Source organism: Psittacula echo (genome assembly GCF_963264785.1).
Source record: "Psittacula echo genome assembly, chromosome: 1".
Taxonomy (NCBI): domain Eukaryota; kingdom Metazoa; phylum Chordata; class Aves; order Psittaciformes; family Psittacidae; genus Psittacula; species Psittacula echo.
Window position 1 is genome coordinate 62,338,936 of NC_137735.1, and position 23,257 is coordinate 62,362,192.

A 23,257-nucleotide genomic window follows, 5' to 3' on the forward strand; every position below is an offset into this window, starting at 1 on the left:
GCCCTGTTATGCAGTAACTGGAGAATATTGATAAGTAGGTATTATCTCCCATTAACAGTGATAGAGAGCTTGTACCTAATACAATTTCTAGGATGCAGCTCTGAAAATTTTGGGACAGCCATCCCAAAATAATTTCATTAAGGAGTGCCTGCTAACTGAGGAGGAAATAATACTAGGAGGGCCTATAATATCTGAAAATGAAAAAGCTCTCAGAGGAAAGGGGTAGTATATTGATTCTACCTGACAGCAGGGGCAAAGGGACATATGCAGAGCTAAAATTCCCCATCTGCCTTCTCAGGGTAGTAAAGTTGTGATAAAGGTGTTCAGAGCCCATCATGGCTATTATCTGACATATCTGCCTGTAGCAAATGCATCTTTAAACAGGCCTCTTGCTGTGCCTTTGAGAGATGCCTGTCTGCTGCTGTGAGATGCACTGATGCTGCCAGTGGGTGGAAGTGGGATGTTTTTCATTGTACTTCTTCTCTGGGATGGTGTGACAAAAGAGCACAGAGCAGGAACTGGGTATGTGCCCCAAAACTTCAGGTTACTCTTCTGTGCACATACTGTTTGGCTTTAGCCAGGAAACCTAGCTGGTAAATTAATCTGCCTCACACATGCAGCTTAATAGCTTTTCACCAACAGGGTCAAACTAATCCTTTCTTTTAGTCTCAGATTTTCCCTGCAGCACAGTGGAATTAGTACATGTGATTAGTACCAAAATCTGCATGGTATCAAAAACCCAACAGATAAAAAAACCCCTAAAACAGTTACTGAATGCCTCAGTTTTAATTAAGGGAACCTATGATATTGGCTTTTGGTATAATCCGTTCTCAGTTTCCCTTTGGAATTCAGTAGCCCAGGTGCAACACCAAAACTTCATGTACACCCCAATCCAAAAAGAAGCAGCGTTAATCTATCAGAAGTGTAGTAGCAGTTTAATCCCATGTTTGTTTGTTTTTTTTTTCCTTTAGGGCACCATTCTTCTGCCTGGCAACAGAGTAATTGAGCATCCCTGCAATGAAGAAAGCCCAGGAAAATTCCTTTTTGAAGTTGTTCCAGGTAGGATATTCTACTCCATGTAAAAAGTCATAGCAGTTTTGTTCTCAGTGACAAATGGCCATGTCTATTCTGCCAGAACAGAAGCTGAAAATGATTAATGATTCCATTTACAGGAAAAAAAGCCCTGGTTAGTTTGTTAGTACTTTCAGAACTTTTTTCGTTCACCTCCAGGCAGCATAGGGAAAGGATGTGTTTTGTAATTGTCAGTTTAAAGCATAATTGTTCCCAGCAAGGGATTGCACCACTGAGTGGCATAGCAACAATACAAGTGTATTTGGTAATTATTTTAGATTATACTAGGCACTATGTAGTAGTGTCCCTGGTGGTAACAAAGGGATCCGCAACCTAGCATCAACAACTTCCCAGTGTGGCACGTTTACGTGGTGATGTCAGTACCATCACTTAAGAATGCTTCCTGGTCACTGTGGGTGAATAAGCAGATTGTAACAACAGCAAGCAGTGCTGCTTGGAAACCCTGAACTTGGTTTTAGTTGGGTATTTTTTCCTTTGAGTAGATTTGTCTAAAGAATATTACACTGTCAGCTGAGTGGTACTCTGTTGGTTGCTTAAGTGATTTGCTAGCCTTTACTGCCTTGGACTTCTGGCAGGCAGACTTCGGCCTGTTTAGGAGACTGGTTGATAGAGCCACTTGAGAGGCAAAGAAGTTCAGGAAGGCTGGACATTCTTCAAGAAGGAAAGCTTCAAGGCACAGGTGCAGTCTGTCCTTCAGTGCCGAAAGACAAGGTGGTGGAAAGACAACTGGCGTGGCTGCACAGAGAGCTCTGGCTGGAACTTGAGATTTAAAAAAAAAAAGAGTTTACGACTTTTGGCCTCTGTTTAGTAGTTACACAAATTGTTCTCAAGGTACGTAGCCCACTGAGCTGAAAGAGAGAGCACAATGAAGCCCCCATGATCTAAGGAGAAGGGGTTAGGGCCCTACTACACCACTTGGACACACACAAGTCTATGGGGCTGGATGGGATCCATCCAAGACTACCAGAGGGAGCTGGTGGAAGTGCTCACCGAGCCACTTCTAATCATTTATCAGCAGTCCTGGCTAATATGGCTGGGTGGCTGAGCCCAAATTGTTGTAAATTCAGATTCATCAAGGTGCACTGTTGGGTTCTGCATTTGGGCCACAACAACCCCATGCAACGCTCCAGGCTTGGGGAAGAGTGACTGGAAAAGCTGCTCAAAGGAAAAGGACCTGGGGGTGCTGAATGATGGCCACTGAACGTGAGCCAGGTTGTGCCCAGGCAGCCAAGAAGACCAACAGCATCCTGGCATGTATCATAAGTAGTGTGGCCAGCAGGGCCAGGACAGCAATCATCTCACTGTACTCAGCACTCGGGAGGCCATACCTCAAATCCTGCATTCGATTCTGGGCCCCTCACTACAAGAGAGACATTGGAGTGCTGGAGTAGGTCCAGAGAAGGGCAGTGGAGCTGGTGAAGGGTCTGGAGCACAAGTCTTACGAAGAATGGCTGAGGGAAGTGGGATTGGTTGAGTCTGGAGAAGGCTCAGGGGGGACCTTATCACTGTCTACATGAAAGGAGGATGTAGTGAGAAGGATGTCAGTCTCTCTTCCCATGTAACAAGTGATAGGACAGGGGGCAACAACCTCAAGTTGCACCGGGGGGGGGAGGGGTTAGATTGGATATTTGGAAAAATTTCCACACCAAAAGGATTATCAAGCACTAGAACAGGCTGCTCAGGGAAGTGGTCGAGTCACCATCCTGGGATGTATTTAGAAGATGTAGACATAGTGCTTGGGGGACATTGTTTAGTGGTGGACTTGGCAGTGTGAGGTTAATGATTGGACTCTAGTCTTAAGGTCTTTTCCAACTTAATGGTTCACTGTTTATTCAATGTATTCTTTTAATCCCTGTATTACTTTTCAATTTACTCCCACAATGGCTATTTAAAAGGGTAAATAGAGGATGTTTATTAAAACTCACCACTTTGTTCTTGCTCTTAAGCCATCTCAATGTCAAGGCGTAAATGTAGTTGTCTTGACTTGAGATTTTGTTATGTTGTACAAGTGTAAGAAATATGAAGTAGATTTCAAAGCTGAGGAGGCTGGTCACTCACTGGGATTTGCAGATGCATCTCAGTACAGTGCAGCTTTATTTTTCTTTTTATACATGGCAAAAAATTTGAAAGCTGTGTGTAGTAAGGGATTAGTACGCAAAGAAAGCCAACATGGTGTCTGTGAGGTTTGCTCAACATTCACCCCAGCTTGAATCAATCACATTTTAAAAAGTTTCTCAATGTGGTCTGTATCTTTTTCATATGTTCTAAATATTGAAAGAAACCTATTATTAACATTGCAAGTCTGGGGTTGACTAAAATCTTGTTTCCATTCTTTTCAATTGAAAAAGTGGCATCCTCTTCCCCCCGCCCCTCCCCCCCCGAACACGTAGAATGCTTTCTGACCTAAAATTTCCAGAAAAAATGGGGCTTCTGATCAGTAATTTCATGAATTAATGCTGTATTTCTTCTGGATGTTGTAGATGGCAAAGAAAGAAACTGACCTTCTGTAGTTGTAGCAGTAGGATCCATGCCTTACGGCAGGAGGTGTGGAGGGGCTAAGATCAGCAGACAGGTGTGCTGGCACTGATTTCAGTGATGGTGGTCTCCTTCTCCCAGACCATGGGAGAAGCAGCTTTAGTTCCTGCAGCAGGTTAAACTAGGAGGTGCTGCTGAAGAAGTGCACAGAACAAGGGTGTTCCTATCTCAAAAGGGCTGTGATGCTGCCACATCATATGTGAAGACATTGATATAATGGATTTTGCCGAAGCCGATGCCCTGTATGTCCTGATTCACGAGACACCTCAATATGTCTGATAATGCTCACCCTGAGTGTGCTTATTATACTTCTGGTCTATGTGAATTTGGCATCAAGTGTGGCATATTTAACCATAGGCCAGAGATTCATGTGGGGTGCAGACATGAAAACCTTCCTATGCAAGCATGCAGGTGGCTGTATGGCACCAGAAGGTCACTGCCTGCATAGGACCTGCCACAACTGAGCTGCAGAAAGCTCTCTCGGATGCCGTTTGTAATCTTCCCTAATTCTGGCTGATAACAGGATAGTAGGAAATGGTGGTGGAATAAGGCTTGAACAGTCAAATGTTTACATTATGAAGACAAGACCTTCTGTCCATGTTCAAGCACTTCCCTCTGTGTATGATGCTATCCCAAACACCACTGATGCCTGTAGGAGGCATACAGCACATTTAGAGAGGTCAGACCACACTTGGCTGCAGAAACAGTACCTGGGTGTTGCCTAAATTTTAGAAAGCCTCCAGAAAATACAATGTTTCACCTTGGTTTTGACTTACCAGTAGACTGTGAAGTCTCAAACACCGTCTGTGTTGCTTCTGCTCCCATATTTTGATTGTTTATTGCTGGTTTTCGAAGTGTCAGCACCTCTGACTCAATTTGCTTCTAGACTGAGCCCTTATGTGCCAAGCCTGACTGGGGTCATCCTTCATGTCGAAGTTGAAAAGCCTAGGGCAGCATAGCTGGGAGTACCAGCTGCTGAACTGATGGGCAATGCTGATGGGAGAGCATCATCACTCTCGTGATTTCCCAAAATATTTGTGATGCCATCTTTCTGTACACTCCAGTTAAAAAGTAGTTTGCAATTAGTGTTTGGGCTGCCTTCAGTATTTATTTGGAGCCTTCCTGAGAATCAGGTAGGGTGTATTGTTTAGCTTATTCATGAATTCTGAGTATGGGACTTCGAATGTGTGTAGGATAGCACTGGTGCATGCAGCTATAGTGACTTCATACTGGAGTAATTTTCCTGTTGAGATGATATGCTTAAGACTTCATGACAAAAAGAAGTTTTTGGGAAATCAGATAGGATGTTTCATGCCACAGCACTGGTCTTTGAGGGATGAAATTAAAATTGAGTCTCAGACTGACGAGAGGCATGACAGTACCTATGGAAGTGTTGCCAGCTATATGTTAAGCAAAGATGAAGTGAGCTTTGCCAGCATCATGTCACTGTTGCTTCTCAAGACAAGTATTGTCAGCCTTTTCTAATGGAGCTGTTTGTCATCTGTATCCTCTTAGTGACTCAATATAAAAGTCAGTTTTATAGGCTGACAGCCACAAAACTGAGCTCATTGAGTGCAATAGAGAAAAATTTATGGTTTGGGTGGGAAGGGACCTTTAAAGATCATCTAGTAATTGTATATTGTAGCCAAGGTTCTGTTTAGCCTTTGTTAGCTTTCATGTGAGTAAATAGCTATATAACAAAGGATCTATTTGCAGGGATTGTTTTTTATTTTGTCATTTTGAATGAACGTTGTATTAAATATATGGCACTGAAGCTCGTGCTGCTCTTTGATTCCGCTTTCCATGTATTAAAAGTTGAAGTAACTTTAGTTATAATCAAAAAGGCAGTAGTGACAAGTCCTGTTTTTGTGTCAGGTCTGTAGGCGGCATGAAAGCTTGTGTGCATGTTTGTTTATTGGTGATACATGCAAATTATTTTGGGAATGTACGTGGGAGTAGGTTTATACTATGAAAGTAATTCTCTATACACAGCCATCTCTGAAGATGAATGAAAGAAATGTGTGGGGAGACAAGTATCTTGCAGTTTTGATGCTGTAATTAAAATACAGATGCCTTTAATTTGCATTTTGAAAACATTCTGTTCATTCCTTAACTCATGGCATGGTTTAATACTTAAAATTGTCCCTTTTTTCTTTTGCCGTGCTGACGAAGTTAATTTACAGGAGTGAAACTGTCTCCTGTACACCATGAGGCCCATGTCACACTTCCGTGCGGGAGTCTTTTTGTAGCGGAGTCAGTGTGACCACAGGGTGATGTCTGTGGTTATTAACAGCTTCTCTCGCACTCAGAGGAATTTTTCATGCTCAACAGAAACCAAAAGATAGTTTAAATAAATATCTTTTTTAATGAGGGATATGCACATACAGCAAAGTTTGTAAGTAGGTTTGTTCAAGTGACTGTGTTTTATTTGCTGATTGTTACTAGTTTTATTTAGAAGATAAAATCTCATTCTGTGTATTTGTTCTGTTCTAAAGGAAACCTGATGTTTTTATACTGATATGCAGGTGTAATGGAGGAGGATGCTTGTGTTCACACAGAACTGAATGGAGTGACCTAGCTGTGTTTCAATGAACTAAACGTCACCTGTAGGAATGGAGGTGCAGAACAGAGGCATGTGAAAGCACTGTACTTTGCATGTGTGGTCGTTTGTAGATGGGGGACTTGATTTTTACTTCAGTTGAATTTCTTCACCTCATTTGCACCAGAATGAGCTGAGCACAAAGATGGGGAAGCTCAGACTCATCCATTATTTTACACACAAATCTTAAATGCCTTTTTGGAGTCCCTTGGACTTTCCAAGGATTGCTACATGAAGGTATTTTGGACAATGGCAGTGTTGGAAGGAGGAGGTTGCAGCTTTCCCAAGAATGTCAGGATGCTTGTAGGAGCTCCCAGAACTTGAAACCTCATCTCCTGATGCACTCAGGAAACACCATCAGATCAGAATAATCTGGGATTATGCAGGTAATTGCCTAGAAGAGATCATGGTTATTGAATGAGCAAAGGAATGTTCTTCATCATTGACTGGACTTTGATGCTGGAAACTAAACCGTTCATACTGCTACCTCCCCAGTTGCTGTTATTTATATAATAAATAATAAGATCCTTAAATAATAAGATCCTTATACAGTGGCTGATTTCCTGCTCTGTGAGAGTGATAAGTCATTTTATAGTTTGGCCTCATAGGTAAGAAGCCAGATCACCACTCCAGTGATATTTCAGCGCTTCAATGTTATTGAATCCTATATTATTTATCCCCTGTGGTGTATTGCATGCAGATTTCATAAGAAAATAGCGCTGAAGATGAGGTTACTTACAGGACCATGTTTGCTGCCGTGTGATCTCTTTGCATGCTGTGTTCTAAGGCATGAGCTGCCCTAGAGATGGTGATGAAGATTCCCCCCTGCTTAAAGATTTCTTGGAGTTGTTCAGTTGCATGAGTGTTCATATTTAATTAATACTGCTTAAACTAAACCACACTTTTCCAAATGTTGATCTTTGACATTCCTTGTGGAATCTTTTGCCCGGAAGCGTTTTATATCTGTGTATATCTGTATTTTTCACCACTGGCAAATTATCATAGCCTGGCATATATATCTGTCTGTGTGGATGAATTTGTACTTCGGTAATACTGAGTTACCAGAGTCTGTTCATCCCTCTAAAAGCATTCTTGGTGCAGCCCCATGTTATGTGTCTGCAGCTTAAGGCATCGTTACATTCTTAGGGTTTATTCAGACCATTAGGAAGTAACTGTAATATTTCAAGGAAGTTACTTGTAGTCTCTGCTGCTGTTTTTCTCTGCACTTGTGTGTCTGATGATTTCTTGTGTTTATGGCTCCTGGGCTATCTCCCTTCCCATCAGGGAACATGAGATTGTTCTTGAGTAATGGATGGTGGAAACTGCAGAAAGCGGGAATTACCTTCAGCACTGTACACTTTTGTTTGTCTAAGGTCCGTTTGTCAGGCCTGAGAGCTGAAGTAAAGAGAACAAACCCAAACATACTTCTGAGGAAAATCCCACCATTTTTATTCTGGTTTAATGAGTGCTCTCTGTGCATGATGGTTTTCTGTAAGTATATCTTTTCAGATAGCAGTTTCTCAGTGATGCTCCTCAACAGAACTGTTGGTTCTCATTGTGGTACTAACTGAAATCAGGCCAAACGGATTGCTGCAATGAGACAGCTTGCTTCTGCTTCTTCCAGTAGAAGTACAGGATATACTTCAAAACATGACAGGTACTTAAAATACTTGAGCTACCTTCTCAAATGCTTCAGCTGCAAAGGATATGAAACAAAAGCAGTTTCACTGGACTGCTGTGTACAAGCCTGTCTCAGGGCTTAGTTTTGATACTCCAGCAGTCTTCTTCGATACTATTCGAACATTTGGCTGCTTTTGCATCACAGCTTTTCTTGTAAGAATTATTTTCAGGCAGTTTAGAAGCCTGCAGTAGGTTTTACAAATTGACATTAGGAAAATGCTGCCCAATGCTGTTGTGGATTGTGCCATGTGAAGTATTTTTATATTATATTGAAGGACCTGAGTTGTTGCTCTTCACAGCATGTTTGAATCTCGTTTTTCTGGCATGAAATTCTTATGCTGTGCTCTCTCAGAGCAGTGGGCAATATTTCATCAGGTTTCTAGGTTGTCTTTATGGACTTGTGAAGCCTTTGACTGCACAACATTTCCCAACAGCCCATGGCTTTATTAGAAAATCTCTGCAGGGCAGTGAAATATTAATTCCCAGAACTTTGAAAATGTTAGAATTTTTTTTTCGTTTGGTTGTGGTTTAAGCCCAGGCTGTAAGTCAGCCATGCAGCCCTCTCGCTCACTCCCTCCCCTTTCTCCTCCCCCCGCTCCACTCCTGGAGGGATGGGGAGGAGAATCGAAAGAATGTAACTCCTACGGGTTGAGATAAGAACAGTTTAGTAACTAAGGTATAACACAAATCACTACTGCTACCACCAATAATAATAATGATAAGGGAAATAACAAGGGAAGAGAATACAATACCACCTGTTGAAAACCAGCCCGACCGAGCAGTGAGGCAGCCTTTCCGGATAACTCCCAGTTACATCCTGGGCATGATGTGCTGTGGCATGGAATACCCCTTTGGTTAGTTTGGGTCAGGTGCCCTGTCTCTGCTTCCTCCCGGCTTCCCCTCCTCCCTGGCTGAGCATGAGACTCACAAAGTCCTTGGTCAGAGTAAACATTAGAGTAACTAAAAACATCGGTGTTATCAGCGCTGTTCCTAGGCCAAAAGTCAAAAACACAGCTCTGCACCAGCTACTAAGAAGGAGAAAAATGACTGCTACTGCTGAACCCAGGACAATTTGGCAGAAAGAAAAGGTGTCCACTGGCCTTTTTATTTCTTTGTGTCTTTATTTGCATACTGTATGGCAAATGAAGTTTCCTACATATTAACTTCTGGTAGGAAGCAAGAAGCGGGTTTGAGGAAGGATAATAAAACTATTTTGTTTCTCCTGCTGCAATAGGCTTTCACTCCTCAAAGCTAAATTATATTTTTTAGTTACAAAGGTTAGTGTTATTTCATTTCTGCAGGATAGCTGTCTTATGTTTGAGTCAGCCTGGACTTGTTTATGTCTGTGTACCCACGGCTGAGAGTCAGGAGGGATCTTTTTTGCATATATGTATGTCACGCTGATTTCATTGTCAGTTAACAGGCCCTTTAGACTCCAAGTGTGTTGTGAGGTTTGAGAAGATAAATGGCTGCTAGTATGTTGTAAAGTTATTAAAAACTCTTCAGCTCCCTGTTGATACACGGTGCTCTAGCAGATTAAGCCCTTTGAGACTTCTGCCATCAATTCTCAAATATCTGAAATAGGAAGGCCGCACTAGGTGATAATTCTTGTCACCTTCTGATTGGCAATGTTTTCAATTAAGGGTCCACGAAAGCAAGGAAATGTGGATTTGGCAAGTTCACTTGCATTTTTTCCCTAAGTGACAGAAGACAAAACAGGAATTACAGGTAAATCTTTTCTTTGGCTTAACAATTTTCTTTGTAGTGCTCCCATGTACCTTAACAGGTTGGATACTGGATACTTACTGTAACTTCTATTTCAATATTCTGCTGATAACAATATTTTGCAGTGCTAGAAGTCAGCAGGACTTCTGTGGGGTGGGAAAAGTTGGACTCTACAGAGAGGCACCAAATGGGGCGGATGTTTAGGGTTTGATCATGTTTGTTTGTGACTGTTATAATTCAACATGATGTTTTGAGGATGGAAATGTTTCAGAAGGTTTTGAACCTTGTTGTTTTGAAGTAGAACTGCTTGTTTTCTGTAAGGATATAGCCTTATGAGAAATAAGGGGCAAGAATTCCCTGCCTTGTCTTCTCAGGAGCAATTGCCATGTCCAAGGTGAGGTTACACCCACATATACAGCAAGTAGCTTTCCTTGAAGGCTTAGCAGCATGTCAGGGACACTGCGCTAAGCAAATTCCCTTCTCTTGACTTCTGGAGAAAATTGTTTGTGTATCAAGAGGTTTCCTACCCTGCTGCAAAAAATGCCTTTCCATAGGGCATGTGCACACATGCCCAAGCATTGAGGTGCTCTCTCCACCTTTGCTGTCATGCAGATGCTTGGTGTTCCCTTCACTATCAGCATGGCTAGCACAAAGTTGATTCCCTTTTTCCCCATGACCTAAACCCCAAAAACGAAGCATTAAAGCAGTCAGCTGCTTTGACTTCTTTCCTGTGCTGAATTCCTGTCTCATCCTGATGCAACCCCGGTGGATTTAATTGGTGCTGCCACAAAGATGAATGCCTCCCCCTGTACGTGCTGACAGCCAGCAGTGCCTCTTCATTAGTTGTTTGGAGCACAGGACCTCAAGGGCATTGCTGATACTGCCGACTGAACTAATTGTTCCTCTGATATCTTCTGGAGGGAGCAGGCAGGCTGTTTAATCAAATGGGCACCAGCATTACTGTGCCATAGGTATTGTATCTCTGTGTGATGGTGTATTGTGCTAATACAGCTTTGAGCGCTGCTCATTTCCTATTGAACACCTCCTGAACACATTGACATCCTTATTAACAGAGTGATTTCTGAAAAATGTATTTGGTAGGGAGCCTCCTCCCTGCATGTGGACATATTGGCACACTTTGTCTTACTGTCGTCCTTCAAAGAAACCTGTAACAACTCTAACCTGCCTTTTTTAAGTGACCCTTGAAAATGCATGGACTCAGTGAGCCAGAGAAATGAAGCTAGCTGAAGCTGTGCTGCTTATTTCTCACAAGGTTAATGGTGAGGGCTCAGTGGGAATGAACTCTTTTCCATCTCGACCTGCAGTTCTTATGATGCACAAATATTTGACATGCTCATAATAGGTTTGCCCCCTTCATAGATTTTAGAAAAACAAAACCCAAGTCATTCCCAGTCTTAGATCCTGGTGAAATGAGATGGCAGGTCATGCCACCAAGCTCTCGTGCTGGCACCATAAAATTTGCTAATTTGAAGCTCAGTTCCCTTCAGGTCAATGCGTGCAATATCACTCTTAAGCATGCTTTCTTTTTTTTTTTTTTCTGTGCCTTTGTTGTCATGACTACTGAGCAACACCTGGGAAAGGCACCAAGCTCAGGATACCTGCTTTGTGTTCCACTGCCAGCAGTTTCTCCTTCCATGACATTGGACCAAATACTGCCTCTCTGTGCCTTCATGTCCGCATGTTTAATCTGCATCCTTGTGAGAAGTACAAGCCTTGCATGTTAATGATGCTAAGGAAATGTAAATCTTAACTAGTGATAGTCAGCAAGAAGTTTTTAAAACCTTTATACTGAGGGAATAGACTGGAATTGTGACACATACCTGCAGAGTGGTATGAGTAGTTTTGACTCCTCTCTTTCGTATGGAAGATACCCTCATTATATCACGTCTGTTTAAAGAGCACGATTTATATGACTCAGTCTTGGGCTACTAATGAACTACCAGAAAATGTCCTGTGTATCCTGCAAGGGGAGATGGGCACCATTTCCCTTTCAGAAGATGCAGTCCCTTTTCCAGTTGAACTCCAGCACTTCCATTTAACATACAAGAGCCTATTTTAATGGCTGTTTTAAACATAATTTCTTTATCTATGAATATTTCTGTATGGTTTTTTTTATTTTCTTTATTTTTTATCATTAATCTGGTAGAAATTACATCAGTTTATGCCATCTATTTTTAAAGATGGAGGAATTAAATCTAGATGCAAGCACTATTTAAAAGACCTTGGGTGGCATGGTTTAGTGTGAGGTGTCCCTGCCCATGGCAGGGGGATTGGAACTAGATGATCTTAAGGTCCTTTCCAACCCTAACTATTCTATGATTCTATGAAAAGAGCAATTTCTAAATATGTTCTCTGGGGTATGCAGAATGTACTGATAAATTAAGTCCCTTCTATCTTTGTGAAGGAGTGACAGATTACAGACTAAAAGTGAGTGTGTTTCTGTTAGAAGTAATAGTGCTAGCTTTTTGAATGCTATTTCCTAGTTACGATCTCTTTTGAAGAGAGGTGACAGATTAAGAACTTCTGAAAACTCCTAAATCCATTTTCTTTTCTGTAAAGGATGTAGGTCGCATAATGAAAATGTGGGGGCATGGATTATTCCCACCCTATTTTAAATGCCACCAGTTGCAATCATAGCAGTGATGATGATTTTTTTTCTCCACCTCAGCGCTGGAGCTTGACTGTGTTGGCAAATGGCTTTAGTAGTGACAGACATGCAGAGATAGTTTCCACAAAGCCAGGTTACGGGAACAAGAGCTTGTTGCTCTGACAATTTTTGATAGTGATTTGGGGACCAAATGGGGAGGGAGGAGAAGCAATATTGGCTTTTTCCATTGCTCTGTTAAGCTGTGAGGAATTTTCTGACCTTTGATAGTGCAGACTCTGTGCTGAAAATAAATCACACCAGCTACAGTAAGGTCTTTATTAATGTCTGTGTTATATGCATTAACGATGTGCCATGGACACCCCATTTTGTTTGCCACTACAAAATCAGGCATGTTGATACGTTTGGCATTGTCTGGTGTATAAAGACAAACTGTGTCTCAAAAAAACTAAAGCGCCTTTTCTCTTCTTAACTACAATAGCACTTTGAATGGCATCTTTGGCAATTACTGGCTTCACGTATGTCCCTCTAGTGGCGACATCAAAAAGTCCAGCGAAGTAATAGATTTACTATGTTGGATACCCTGTTCAGGGCTTCAGTTCTTAGTTTGTTTCATGTCAGCAGTATCCTTGGCATATCATGAAGCGCAGCTTGAAACTTAGATTCCCAAACAAATTCTGTGAAGTGGGAAGACAGTGCGAGGAAAAATCAGAGGCAGTGGTAATTCAAGCTTTTTGAGAAAAGATTTACCTAAAAATCCATATTCATGGAATCATAAAATGGTTTGGGTTCAAAAGGACTTTAAGATCATCTAGTTCCAACCCCCCTGCCATGGGGTTGCTGTCGTTATTTTGATGAATTGTGATAATGATTACTTTGCTCTCTGCCTCTGCTCACAAATTGATGATCCATCATCTTTAGTCAACATGCAAAGTTTTGTGATAAGATGATAATGTTTTTATTACAGTTTCCTGTGTGCACTTTGTGTATGCCAGTTGTTAAATGATTATCTGTACCTGATTACAAGAAATAATGAAAATAGCATTGTAGGAAGAAGCGAGACAGAAATATTATGGAGGGATGCTCTGAAGTGTAGACGTTCAAGATACTGTTATCCTTGGAGGGTTCTGTGGTACAGATGTCGGCCAGTCTTCTGCAATAATGAAGTTTTAATTTTCAGCAGTAACCTCTGCAGGTGAGAAAAGTAAATTAAAACACCTACTTCCTCTGTCAAATAGCTGGCAGTATCCTACTTAAAATGGCAGGAAAGACAGAGAGTAGGCGACTCGCCTGAACCTATCTGGAAAGCTGGTGTCTGAGCCTGAAGGCAGATCTCACCTGCTTGGTGCACCAAAAAGCTGTGCCCCCAGTGTGGGAGGCCAAAGTACGCAGGCTTGTGAAGCCCTCTCGTCTCTGAAAATAATGGGGAAGTGTAAGCTCTATTTGGATTGAATGATGGTTTAGCCAAGCATCCTCAAAATGTGGTACTTCCTAGTGCCTAGGTCACCTGACTAGAAATCGGATTATTTTCCTAAGGTTTACAGATCTCAAGGCAGATATGCTTTGTTTTTTCTCATGTGCTTGGGTATTGCTGCCTGACCTAATCGTGCACCCTGTGGCTCTGGCAGTAAGAGGCTCAAAAGGCCTTTGCTCTTCATCCAGTCCTTCTGCAGGATCTTTCACCTTCCCTCTTTTCTGTTACTGGTGCTAGTAGGGGAACATTGATCCTTATTTAAATAAAGTATCATCTTTCTCCTTTCTTCTTTTTCAGCCATGTATTAGAGGAATGGGACAAAACATTTTAAGTTCATAGTGAGTGTGAGGACCTCGCTTGTCTTTGTTTCTTCAGCACAGGCAGGGGTCAAATTTAAGGCTGAAAAGCAGAATTTCTACCTCATATCTGCCAGTTTCACAGTTATACCATGTACATGGTACTGATGCTATGATTCAACATGGTAAAAGCTGGGTTAGCCTGACTCCTTCTCTTTGACAGGAGAGGAAAACCTTTCTGTGGGATGTGAATGTCTTTGCCCAGGGAGACATACCTCATCTCTCCTCATGGAGATGTAGCTTTATTGCTACCTCTGGAGATGGAAATCTCTGCTAATTGAATTGCATATCTTTTATAAAGCTGATGGGCACAAGTGGTTATGAAATGTTGATCTTCTGTGCTGTGTTTCAGATCCCTGCTATATTCATAAATTTAGTCAGTGGCTAGCTTTTACTTTCTGGAAAAAATAACAAGGTAGCACATGTGATTGATGTATGTTTGTGAAGAGATAGCTTCAAACTACAAGTGCAAGGTTGACGGTCAGATCTTAATGAAGCTGGTCTACAATTTCAGTGGTGATTAATGAAGGAAAAATATCAAGGAACAGTGCTTGATGTTGTTCTGTTGACTTCTGCTGCAGACCAAAGAGTCTTTTCTGTGGCAGGAGAAGGGCTGCTGCTCTGGATTGAAACAAGTTGCAAATCTGGCTCCATGGTGTGCATTTCAGGTGGCACATAAATCACAGAATCATAGAATAGTTAGGGTTGTGAAAGAACCTTAAGCTCATCTGGTTCCAACCCCCTGCCATTGGCAGAGATGCCTCACACTAAACCATGTCACCCAAGGCCCTGTCCAGCCTAGCCTTGAACACTGCCAGGGATGGAACATTCATTTCTTTGGGAAACCTGTTCCAGTGCCTCACCACCCTCACAGTAAGGAACAAGAATTCTTCCTCATATCTAACCTGAACTTCCCCTGTTTAAGTTTGAACCCGTTACCCCTTGTCCTGTCACTACAGTCCCCAATGAAGAGTCCATCCCCAGCATCCTTATAGGCCCCTTCAGATACTGGAAGGCTGCTATGAGATCTCCACGGAGCCTTCTCTTCTCCAGGCTGAACAGCCCCAACTTTCTCAGCCTGTCTTCATACGGGAGGTGCTCCAGTCCCCTGATCGTCCTTGTTCTCCTCTGGACTTGCTCCAACAGCTCCATGTCAACAGTTCCATGTCTGGGGGCAGCCTGCCCTTTTGTCCACGCACTGGCTGTGTGCAGCCAAGGCTGGCAGGGGGATCCTCTCTGCAAAGGGTTTCTTTCAGGGCAACTATGGAAAATGTGACAGCCTTGTCAGCCAGTCTGCTGCATGCCAATATGGAGGAGGGAGAGGGAAAACACCCAGGAAAGGGTGATCTTTGCGGCTTGCCAACTGTAGTGTTGCAGCTATGGGGTCTGGGGGAAAGACGCCATCTGCTACCATTTGGCATGACTTGGCCGTGAGAGTACAAGAGGGCATCATTGTTCTCAGCCTTAGTGGAATGAGCTGGCAGTGTGCCTGCTGGGCCGCTGTCTTCTGCAAGAGATGGGAGTGGGAGGGATGTGATGGTAAAACAGCAACTGTGTCTCTGCCCTGCATGTTGCAGTGGTGTGAATGCTGGGGGAGAGGGTCAAGGGCGCCTTGGACACCGCATGCCTCTCTGCTTCTGTGTGGTGAAAGGGCATACTTCACCAGGGTGAGTGGGTCTAGCAAGGGGCTCCCAGACTGTGGTGGAATAACGTGCCTGTCAAGGACAGTAATGCTGTTAAAGTTCTTAGTAATGTTAGAGGGGTAATAACAGGAGGTTTACACAGGCTGATGAGAGAATGAGCTGGCTCAGTGGAGACCTTGCTGAACTTGGATAAGCATCCCCAAACAAGATTAGCTATACTAGGGGCTGGTTTCCTTAAGGAGGGCAGGACACCTGCAGCTTTATGCCTTTCAGTTTGTATTGTGGCTTACTGTTACCTCTAAGTGTAGACCTCACTTTCTAGGGACAGAGAAGAAGAGAGCAGGGGCTTCAGGGAAGACTTCAGATAAACTGCCTAAAGCACCAGGTACACCTTTGCTCAGAGAATAAAATACTAGCATCTCAGCTATGGCAATAAAATAGCACAGAGGTGGGAGAGCACGCTTTTAGCAGCAGGCAAGACAAACAGTAAATTTATAATACTGTCATCAAGGTATGAGAGGCAATAATGGTTGGAGCTAAGGAGAATAAATAATGGAATTAAACAGTGGGCTACCAAAAAGGTATATAAAGGGGAGTGTTTGTATCAGGGGAACATGAAATAATTTGGGTCAAGCCCTTGTTATTTCCTTGTCAATAAAGAGTCAACTTAAGCTGTGGTAAAGGCAAAAGAATAGTCATAGTATAGCACTTATTCATGCAAGGCATGCATGCATGTGCATGCTGTCTGTCCATTTGCAGTACTGCAGAGGAGCGCTTCCGAAATGGTGTAAGAGAATCCAGGCAGGGAGAGCAGCCGGCTGTATGTAACGCGCCTGTGATGAATAAAAGCACGTTTAGCTTCCATCTGTTCTGTTTTGGATGATGCCGATAGAAGGGTCATAGCTTTGGCAGTGATGGATATTTGAAACCATTACCATTTTTAGCTGTTCCCAAATTTTTCTCATTCTGTTTATTGGATGCCTGTTTTCCTGTTTGACATGCATGGCCAGATACACTGCAGGTGGTGATTTGCTACAAGTGTTAGATAAAGTGAGTCCTTGCTGTGTCTCCTTCTTCCACTGCTGCACTTGGTACAAAAATGATAGGGAATGGAAATCATTAAGAATATGCTTTGGCATGTTCTAGATAACTGTAATTTTGCTTTTCTGGACATATATGCATGATTAGTTTATAGTTTATGGAATATTACTAGGCTGTGAGTATAGCTTAAAACTAATAACGAACTTAGATGTGCAACTGTAGTGCAGGAAATGGATTACTTGCCAGACACAGTATTTTATATGATACTGAAATGTAAACTTTTATCTTTTTTTTTTTTTTTTTTTTTTGTACATGATTTAAAAAAGGCATCGAGGAGTGTTTTACATAATTCTGCTTTCATTAAAAATAGAAATGTGTTGTGAACATGTAAAACGGTGCACCACACAGTTATAGCACTCAGTAGTTTTTCTGGGAAGATGGCAAGAGATCAGCAGCACAGACATAGGAGAGCCTGAGATGCTACTTTTGCAAGTTGTCATTATGGTGGAAGCTGGGCCCACAGTCAAACATGCCCCTCCAGAGGTTTGTTCTTTCTGTCTCTAGAGGAGATCCATGTGGGTTGAAGAGCAGAATTTTGCCATAAATGACTGCAAATCCGTTTATTGTAGTTCCATATTATTAATCTTTGTGAATTTTTGTAATACCTAACCAGTCTTTATTTAAAATGCTGTAATTGCTTTGTTAGACTTCAGTGCACTAAAATCCATTTAAAGAATCCTCAACGGCTTTTTACATGTCAGTCTTTTTAAAGCCACACAGATTTGCAGAAGTGGCCTTTCTTAAAGGTGCTATAGTAGGTCTAAGTGTATGTGTTGATTTGTGGTGTTTCGAGTATAGCTTTGTCCATATATGCAGATGATGAGAGAGGAAAAATGTGAAAGTCTGTCGTGGTTTAAGCCAGTCGGCAAGTCGGCCATGCAGTTTCTACTCCCCCTCCCGGCCACCCCACCCCCTCCCCCCCCCCCGGGAGGGATGGGGAGGAGAATCGAAAGAATGTAACTCCCACGGGTTGAGATAAGAACAGTCCAGTAACTAAGGTATAACACAAATCACTACTGCTACCACCAATAATAATAACGATAAAGGAAATAACAAGGGAAGAGAATACGATACCACCCCCGAAAACCAGCCCGACCGAGCAGTGAGTGCCCTTCCGGGTAACTCCCAGTTACATCCTGGGCATGATGTGCTGTGGTATGGAATACCTCTTTGGTTAGTTTGGGTCAGGTGTCCTGTCTCTGCTTCTTCCTGGCTTCCCCTCCTCCTTGGCAAAGCATGAGACTCAGAAAGTCCTTGGTCAGACAAAACATCGGTGTTATCAGCTCTGTTCTGAGGCCAAAAGTCAAAACCACAGCTCTGCACCAGTTACTAAGAAGGAGAAAAAATGACTGCTGCTGCTAAATCCAGGACAAAGTCATTTTCCACTTTAAAGTGGTTTTGCTCTCTTGGGACTCCTACACACCCCAGTGATAAATCCACAATTCAGGTTATGTTTAGCAGAGAGTGTTGACACTGGAGCTGGGGTAACTGAGGTTTACGGTTTTGGAGTACCATTATGTACTGCTGGATCTGCATCTGTGTTTTTAATGCATCAGCTGTCTTTTAATTCCTCTTCTGTTTTAACAGCATAAGCTATGTGTCAACATGTTATTTAAAATAAATAGAGAGTGCTCCCCCAGAAATGCCCTGAAGATTCAGTCATGTTCATAAGTTGTCCTGCGCCAGCAAAGGCTGAGGCAAAGATTTAATAATGCTTTTATTCCATATTAATTAAATGTCTGACTGATGACACTGTTACTCAATAGATTCAATTACTGTGAAAAGATCTGTCATGCAGAGATGCCCATTAGTAATTACTAGTGCCAGATGGCACATGTGATGCCCCTTCAGTGTTAGCCATTGGTTGAGTCACTGTGTCTGAAATAGGCAGTAATGCATAATGTTTTTTCAAAGGTGTTCTGTGCATTTTGGTTCTACATGTGAAATCAAGACAAGTCTAATGTTACCGAGTTACGTGGATTTGAAGTTAAAACTCATTTTAATTGCTCACCATCTTTATTGCTTGATGTTTTTCTGATTATTGTTTCAATATTAACATTGTTATTATTTTCTGAAACAGGTTATTCATACTGTTCAGAGTCCAATTAAAATCTCTACCAAATCATTTGGACAATTTCAGCCTTGATGTAGCTGGAGTACATCCTTGGAGGTCTGTTGTACTTAACCTGCTTCTGTTTCTGAAGAGAATAAGTAAAGATTGGTGTGCTTAGCTCTTTATCTTACCCTTTCCTCCTTCAGTGGCGTAACTTGCTGCAAAGAAATATAATCAAGGCCTTGTACAGCCCTGCTGCTCAGTTTAATTCGTGTTCTCTGTATCAGTAATGTGAAAATTCCTTTTTGTGAATTGATGGTGAGATCAGTGTTATGTGGAGTGTGTGGCAGTTCTTTTAGTGCTCGCTTTGCTAATTTATGTACCTAAGTGATGAATCTTGGCCAGCTCTTAAACAAAATGAGGTTTAAATCTAAGCTGGATTTCTGTGTGTCTGAGGCAGTGGTGCCTGATCTCTGTCTGTACTCCACAGTGATATTTTCTTCTGCAGTGTGACAAATAATCCCTCTCCTAATTTCTGCTAATAAACAGGCATACTGAGTAATTTGTAATTTGTCTATGCTTAAACTTACTCTAAATACAGATCAATTTCTCCAAGTCTGTTTATTCCTCCTGCTGAGGTGGGTGATGAAGTAGTAAATAGAGACCTTTACAAACGTAAAGACCTTGTAAACAAGCTGAACTCTGCCCTCATACAGTGCCAGGCAATTAGCTGAGAGCACCACTTGTTTGCTGCTGCTTCCAGTTTACTTCAGATTTTGTATCCTGTGGCAGCAAGCAGTGATACTGTAGCCAGGCCTTTGGCTGTTCCTGTACTCGGTAGCTTTTTCTAGCTCTCTCTTTGTCCAGCTAAGGGAAAGAATTGCAATGCCCTTTTCATCTCTGATGAGCCTTTACTTCCTCTCTCCTACATCTTCCTGCCTTGGAGCTAGCTATGGTCTCTGAGAGCTGGCAGTGCCTGTCCTGTTCTTGTTACTCCGTGTCCCCATTACCCTTTGCAAACCACCCTGTTCTTACTGACCAAAGGCTTCATGCAGCCTCACAAAAAAATCTTGCTCCTGAAAGTCTCTTGCAATGGGGGCACATGGCAGAACTTTCATTGTCAGGGCCAGTTACAGTGTCAGCATATGCAAAGTCTGATACCCTTAAGAGTCCATTAATTTTCAGGGAGACCTTAATATCAAGGAAATTTTATGATCTGTGCAACTATAAGGTTAATAAAGTTAATGTTTCATTTTTATTGCCCGTTGTACTGTACTGGGTAATGCAAGTCAAGTGTATGGCAGTGCTGCCCTCTGCAGCCTCCCGTTTTGGTGGCCACAGCAGTTGTAGGGAGTTTTAGGGCAGCCCTTCCCGAGTAAGGTTGGAAAGCTACCCATGCTCAGCAAAGGCATATTAATGCTCCTCCTGCCCTCACCCTGCTAATGTGCTTTTTGTCTGCAGGCTGTTGCACACTCCCATCAGCCATTGTTGTTAAGCAAGTCAGACTTTTCAAGTTTTCACGGGACGCTGTAAGCCTTAGCCTATGTTGATCATGCTCCCAACATCAGTATAGACACGTGCAGCAGAGCTAGTGGAGTGACTTGGTGTGTGGTGGGTATGGTGAGTAGGTACCCTCACACGCAGTCACAGCTGTGTTTTACTCCCTATTCATCTCCATCTGAAAATTTGCAGGTTTTGTGCCAATTGCCAGCTTTGGCATGTAAGAGAAGATCTATTGCCTTATAGATGGCACTTTTTGAAGAGTACAGTTCTTTGCTTGGAAAAAAATGTATTTTGGGAAAATTAGTATGATATCCTTAGTAAAATCTGTTAATTTGTTTGGACTGTGCATTGCGATGATGTTTTGAAGAAGAGGTTGGATTTCTGTGTATTTTTCACAGCAGTAATTTTTAGTGGGCTGAAGATGAGTGGTTGGATCTGTGGAGATGTCTTCTGGATTTTTTCAAAGTTATTTTCCTGCTCTAGTTTTGTTTCTGTATTGCATAATCCAGTCTATTTAATTATTTCAATGTCTCACATGAGCAAAGAACATGGTATTCTGTTACCACATACACTTGGTCACCTCAGTTGTATTTGCTGGTGTACATAGTTACAGTGCATATTTGTCCTACTCAACTTAATCTACCTTATTCAGATACAGATGCTCTTCCTCAAAGTTGAAAGTTTTGCGGTTAGACTTATTTACAGTGTCTAAATGAATTGAAGTCATCCTGTTTTCTTCATTATAAGGAGAAAGTTTGGCCTCAGTGTAATTCAATTTAAACTTATGCCACCAATGTAGTTAACTTCCTACCAAATTACGTGAAGTCCCACGGTTGTGTGCATGATGGCTTGGAAGAACTGAGCCAAGCCTTGACTTTCAAGTTGGGGAATTCAGTTTTAACCCATCTGGCAGCTCCTCACTGCATGTTTCTCAGCAGAGCCCTATTCTTGACTTTATTATTGTCATTTTTTCCTGTGTGACTATTTTATGTCCAGAAATTAAACATGAGCAATGACGGTCTTTTCGGGAAGCCAGTAGGGAAACTCCAGAGATATGTTAAATTTAGTAAGCTGAAGTGATGAAGTCGTGGAGCTCAGAGAACCAACGCAGGATGCTGACTGGGATTTTGATATTGATTTATTGTCTGATTTGTGAGTAATGCCAAGCTGACAGAGGCAGAGAAACATGTCTTTCATTAGCCAAAATAGAACTATGATGCTGTGTGCTGGAAAGACAGAAGGGATTGATCCCCTGTATTATCAGCTCTGTAAAAAAAACTTAGTATGTCTTGGCTCTTCCAGTGGTTTACGTACCAAGGTGAATAATCCCATTAAAAAGTCTCCATTGAGTATGAAGGAGGCTTTCTCATGGGCATCCCTAGGTGTTGTATCAGGTCCTGGAAGCAAAACTGGCAAGAAAGTAAAGGCAATGAGTGCTTGATAGAATTTCCCACTAGTATAATCTCAAAGCTGACAAGTTATGACAGGCAGCAGGTAAATGTATACTTGAGAATAGATTGTTTTGTCTCTCTCCTGACAGGCATATAAATCTGTCTTCAAATAATATATACATAAATTACAAGAAGAGAAAATAAATATGTAAATGATTTCTTTGGTTTGCATTGAAATTACAAATTATTTTAAATCTATGTATTTGTGCAAGCAAAGTTTTTATATGTGAATGTAAGTTTTAAGTTTTAGTGGTCTGCTTGCTTTCTCTTTGCTTGATATATGTATTATATCATATTATATTATATTATTTATATTATATTCCTGTTGCTTTCCTAGTAGGCATTTGTACTTCACAATGCTTTCTATGCTGTCTTGTAACTAAAAAGAACAGCTTAGTGATACCATGGTAATGATACTATAGGTGTCTTGTTGTCCAGGGTTACTTGAAAATTGGGGAGCGTTTGAGGTAGTGTAGGACCTGCTGGAATCATTTTGTGTGAACCAGTAGGGTTTAAAAACTCCTCAGTTCTGGGTGCTAGACAGAATTTTCTGTTTGTCAGACAAGAGGTATAACGACAAATTAATAGCTATGTACAAGAAAAAAATCAAGGTAATCAAAAAAAGCCCACCTCTGTGGAAGGTGCCAGTAGTTCAGCCATATAGCAGCTGGAAGTAGTTAATGTAATATAAATGAAAGAATTAGAAAACATAGTAGAAATGATAGAATTAGATGGTATTAAAGTGGATTCTTGAAAATCGTACATATAAATGCTGTAAACCCGCTAAATTAATTCAATTATTTTTCTATGTTTGTGGACACGTATTTATAGGCTGAACTATCCTGTTGTATTGTGAACAGTCATAAACCAGAAAATTAGGTATGGTCTTTACACTGGACTTTCATAAATCACACTCATCCCTTGCATCTCTCTGAAAAGTAACTGTGGTTTCTAAAACTGATTAGGCTATATCTCCTCTCTAGGAAACAGTCCGCTCTTGTCGCTGAAGGCTCTCACATGACTGAAAATGAGCTTTAAAGCTGTGGTGTTAGAAAAATTAACTTGAAGTATGATATACTTCAAATTTTCTTTCATTGTGGCATGTTCTGACGAGCAGTGTTTTCTCAAGGGGGTTGTCCTGTTTGTGTTGCTGCTCACCAGATTGTTTCCTGAAAATGCTCTCAGCCTCAACATGCATTGCTCCTGCCTCTCTCTGCTTTGAGGAAGAGTGTGGAACAGCATGGAGGCTTCCAAACTGTAACATAAGTACTGCTTCATTATTTCCATAAGAGCTTAGGCTAATGACTAGCAGTGGGAATGAAACCAGCACTGGCTCATGCTGCACGAGTTGCTGTGCCAAAACAGACTTTTGCATTACTTTCCACATCTGTGTCTCGTAGGATTTATTACATCTAGGTC

At 41.7% G+C, this 23,257-nt stretch overlaps 1 protein-coding gene across 1 annotated transcript in view; it reads left to right on the top strand.

Moving 5' to 3' along the window:
* Positions 1–23,257, top strand: part of ARHGAP24 (Rho GTPase activating protein 24) — a gene marked incomplete at both ends in the record, with an annotated part of 211,156 nt that overhangs the window by 76,722 nt on the left and 111,177 nt on the right. Inside the window, one exon of the mRNA XM_080626960.1 lies at positions 972–1,059. Coding sequence (XP_080483086.1) covers positions 972–1,059 — 88 coding nt within the window. The remainder of the gene's footprint in view (positions 1–971; positions 1,060–23,257) is intronic.